The following is a 4,420-nucleotide window of genomic DNA, read 5'->3' as shown; positions in this document are numbered from 1 at the left end:
TCTGCTTCATCACTCATCATGAGCGTGCGGCCGATCAGTCCTCGACTCCTCTTCCTCAGACGGCCGTTCTCTTCAGGAAAAGCAGAGTTGAAAATTCCTGATCTTTGTTGTTTATTTTTAGATTTTTTTTTTTATTATTGATGATGAATGTGATGAAAAAAAACCAAAACTGCTCTCCCTCTGAGACTCGGCAACAGCAGGGACCATCATTTTTCCTGCCGCCGTGGGGACCAGATAAAAGCCCCGCCTAATAAATCCATGGCGGACTTGCTTACATCTGCAGTATGGACGGTTTAGCCGCCTGACGCTGCTGTTTCTCACTGAAAACACAAGTTTGTAAAACAGCTCAGCTCCAACGTCGTCGGGAGTGATCGACCACGGCAGCTCTTTGAAAACACAACAAATTGTAAAAAATATAATTTTCTTTTTTTTTTTACAGCGTAGTTGCAGGAAACGTGTGTGAGGTTTTAGGAGTAAATTCCATTTCCTCTGGAGAAACAAAGGAGATAAAAACAACAGAGAGACTGGAACAATAAAAAAAAACACTTCAGTTTAGTCTTGATTTGATAATGGTTTTCTCTAAGTTTTTGACACCTTAGAAAAATACATAAATGTACTGTATATATATATATTTGTATTCAAATATTTGTGTGAATAGTTTTCCATAAATATTTGATTTTATTTTTTCGACCAAAACAGGGTTTGTTTCTCTTTACTGTAAATTCTTCTTCTTCTTGACCCTCTTTCTAATACCATCACTATCGTACTCTCTCTCTCTCTACTCTATATACTCTCTCGCTCTCTACTGTATATATATATATTAGGGATGTTAGGGACTTAATTTACGATTCCGATATCAACCGATACCTGTATCTGTATCATTTGATCGACCAATAAGATCGATAATATTTATTAGTTTATCAGTCTGAGTTTCTGGCTCCATTATTCCGCGTACAATCCCCTAAATATCAAAATAGATGAATTAAATGAGCTGCAACGCTGCCATCTAGTGACTTTCACTTTCATATACAGCCGTTTTTCCCCCAAACTATTTTTAGGGCACATGTTATTTGTCCAAACCCAGGCATTGCGTTACTGGGTTTTCATTATCGGAGGAAAAGCTGATAACGATTCTCAAAGAAATTAAACAATTATGCTAATATCGGTCGTCCGATATTATCGGACATCCCTAAGCGAAGTTTTTTTTTCTATAAAATCTTGAGGTCTATTTTTCTCAGAAACATTACGAAGGTCAGTCCCCGTCTCGTACATGTGAATACGTACAGGTTTGGTTTAAATCCAAACTCACGGCGTCGTCCTGACTCTGAGGCTGAGGATGAATCGGACGAAGACGGTGGTGAAAATGAAAGGTGTTGTGAACGCAGTGAAGCCGAGGAGTGGGTCGTGACTGAACCAGATTCTAAGATCATTGATCTAACACACACACACACACTCACACACACACACAGGAACGTTACCACACACACCAGCTCCACTTTAAACCTCAGCCGCTGAAGGACGGACTGGAAAAACCGACGCTGTGGGAAAGTCAGAGAAGTTGAAACAAACAAACAAAAAAAAAGATTTTAGATTTTGATGTTTTATCTGACGGTGTCAAGAACACCTTACAGGAAAAACCGACGCTGTGGGAAAGTCAGAGAAGTTGAAACAAACAAACAAAAAAAAAGATTTTAGATTTTGATGTTTTATCTGACGGTGTCAAGAACACGTTACAGAAAATAACACAGTCATAACTGCTGCAAGAACAGAATAGAACAGAATAGACTAGAATCTATACAGGATGTTGTGTCAAATCACCATGACGACAGCTTTAGAATTATTTATAGCTAATTATTTTCCTTTGACCGTTTTTAATTATGTATATTTTAACTGTTTATTAATGTAAAATTAATAATGTAATAATTACTTAATAATTCATGAACCCAATTAATAAATAATAATTAATTGGACGACATTATTTTATTATTTATAATTTGAACTCCTCAGTTCAAACATCCGGTTTTTCTTTTTTTTTTCACTGCTCCTGGTTCGTAGTCCTAACAGTATTTAAATTCTCCGTTCTACACCTTTAATTGGACTTTTCTCTCGTTTCTCTGCCGTCGTTACTGAAACAGGTTCAGTTTATTTTTCTTCCAATTTCATTAAGAGGAAAATGTCACTGGTGTTGTTAATATCCACCGATCTCAGCGGAACAATATTCTTACGACGTTCTCCAAATGCCAACTCCCTAAAACAGATCCTCCTCCGACGTCGGTTCTGTCCACAGACCGACGGCACTGGATTTGGTAGAAAACCCAGATCTTCCAGTGACTGTCAGTGTTTCCCACCGAGACGTTTGTCTTTTTCTCCTCCGTCCTCCGTCCTCCGTCCTCTGCTCTGTGTTTGTCTCCAAACCTTTTCCAGCATCAATATTTCAAACTGCTTCTCATGTTTTCACTCTTCGTTTTCCTGCAGGCGGAAATAGGCCCTGCAGCCTTAAACCTCACCGACACGTCAGCAGGCAGCAGCAGCAGCAGCAGCAGCAGCAGCATCAGTCCTGTGGGAAACACCGTCAAGCCTCCCTCCTCACCCTCTGGCAGAACCTCCCCTTCACCTCCCGGTCCTGCCTCAGGGGGGCATCGTCCTGTTTCCCCTCCGTCGTCCAACCCCAAGCACCCGTCGAAGGGGTCACCAGGTCGAGGGAAGGGCACCTGGAGGGTGGAGGACCTGGAGGGGGAGCTGGAGAGGAAGATAAAGATGTTGGAGAAGGAGCGTCAGGCCATGAGGAAGGAGACGCACGGTCAGCAGGAGAAGATCAACCAGGGGATTGACACGGCCAACCACCGCGTCACCGAGCTGGAACAGAGTGAGTCCGGGGGGGGGTGAGGGGAGGGGGGAGTCATGACGAGAACTGAGTCATGTTCAATTTTATGATACAATTATAGAAGCACCAAACCGTCACCGACTGAGATCATGACATGAAAAGAAAAAGGATTTATTTTTATTTGCACTGAAAACTTAAAATTTATAAACAGATTTTTTTTCCTTCTTGCTGCACAAAACAAATAACTAGGACTGCATGGTGGTGACATGGATGAGTGTTTAAAACAGTGGTGTCAAACATAGGGGCAGCAGGCCGAAACCGGCCCTTTAGGGTGTGGCCCGTTTGATGAATTTTGAAAATTTGAAAAAACACACTTCATGTTCAGGATATTTTTTGTAAAATTATTTTTTTTTAAATATAAATACTAATGATAATAATAATAAATATCTAGGAAGGAAATGAAAAAAACTGTTACGACTGTAGGGTGATAAGGATGGAGCGGCGTTTGGAGGAACCTAGCGATGTCTCGGCGCCGCGGTGGGAGAAAGGGCCGCGAGATGATTAATGAGTTCTGAAGGTTGAGAAATGTCGAACGCAGCTATGAAATTAACTATAAAATTGAAAGTGCCAAAAATAAATGGAAGAGGAAGCCATAGTTATTTGCTGACCTTTACTTGCGTAACTGTAAATCTTCGTTAATCTGTGTTTTTAATATTTACGCTGTGGTTTTTAGAGCGGTGACGGAGCGGCGGTTTTTATATCCACCGTTTAAAAAATGGAAGTAAAAAACACAGTTAGAACAAAGAAGAAACCAGGGCAGATGGAAACATAGAAGAGGAAGTGCGTTCACCACAGGACTAACAGGAAAATGAAATGCACTTCCTGTTTTCCTTTTTAACTCCGTCTGTCTCCCAAACCTTCCGTCCTCTCCATGTCTCAGATTCACTCTGTCGCCTGGAGTTAGAAAACCTGATCATTAGCTGTAACACTTCAGCTTCTGTCAGCCGCCCTGTGGGGGTGTGTGTGTGTGTGTGTGTCTTCTTCTTCGTCTTCTTCTTCTTCGTCCTCTGACCACTTCTCCGTGTCTCCCGTGTCCTCGCAGCTCTGACAGAACCGTCTTTCCCGGACGGCTTCGTCCTGTCCTTCCCCATGAGGACCAACTACATGTACGGCCTGGTGAGGAAGGAGATAACGGAGATGTACGCCTTCACCGCCTGCGTGTGGCTGAAGGCCAAAGAAGGGGGCATCGGGACGCCTTTCTCCTACTCCGTGCCGGGGCAGCCTAATGAGCTGGTGCTGCTGCAGGGCGTCCACAACCCCGTGGAGCTGCTCATCAACGACAAGGTAACAGTGAGGTCGCAGTTCAAATGAGGACTGCGACTGAAGAACAGAGAACCAGAAAGTCATTAACTGTGGAGATGAATGGATGTCTCTAATGAAAAATGTGTCATTAGCGACAGACTTCTTTATAATTACTCTAAGTGAACGGTCCGACTTGGAAATCATCATTAGCTTATTATGCTGTTGGGTGTATAATTAGCTACTGTTTGATTTATTGAATAAAATGAGCCACAAAAGGATGAGACCCACTTTCAT

The 4,420-nt window shown here is 42.2% G+C and overlaps 1 protein-coding gene across 2 annotated transcripts in view; it reads left to right on the top strand.

The window, feature by feature from the left end:
• nptxrb (neuronal pentraxin receptor b) overlaps positions 1-4,420 on the top strand; it is a 13,489-nt gene that overhangs the window by 5,543 nt on the left and 3,526 nt on the right. For both annotated transcript variants that reach the window (XM_025058410.1, XM_025058409.1), the window contains exons 3-4: positions 2,476-2,866; positions 3,927-4,168. In XM_025058410.1, coding sequence (XP_024914178.1) covers positions 2,476-2,866; positions 3,927-4,168 — 633 coding nt within the window. The remainder of the gene's footprint in view (positions 1-2,475; positions 2,867-3,926; positions 4,169-4,420) is intronic.

Source organism: Cynoglossus semilaevis, chromosome 9 (assembly GCF_000523025.1).
Source record: "Cynoglossus semilaevis isolate Cse_v1.0 chromosome 9, Cse_v1.0, whole genome shotgun sequence".
In the NCBI taxonomy this organism is placed as follows: domain Eukaryota; kingdom Metazoa; phylum Chordata; class Actinopteri; order Pleuronectiformes; family Cynoglossidae; genus Cynoglossus; species Cynoglossus semilaevis.
This window is presented reverse-complemented; position numbering and strand designations above follow the sequence as displayed.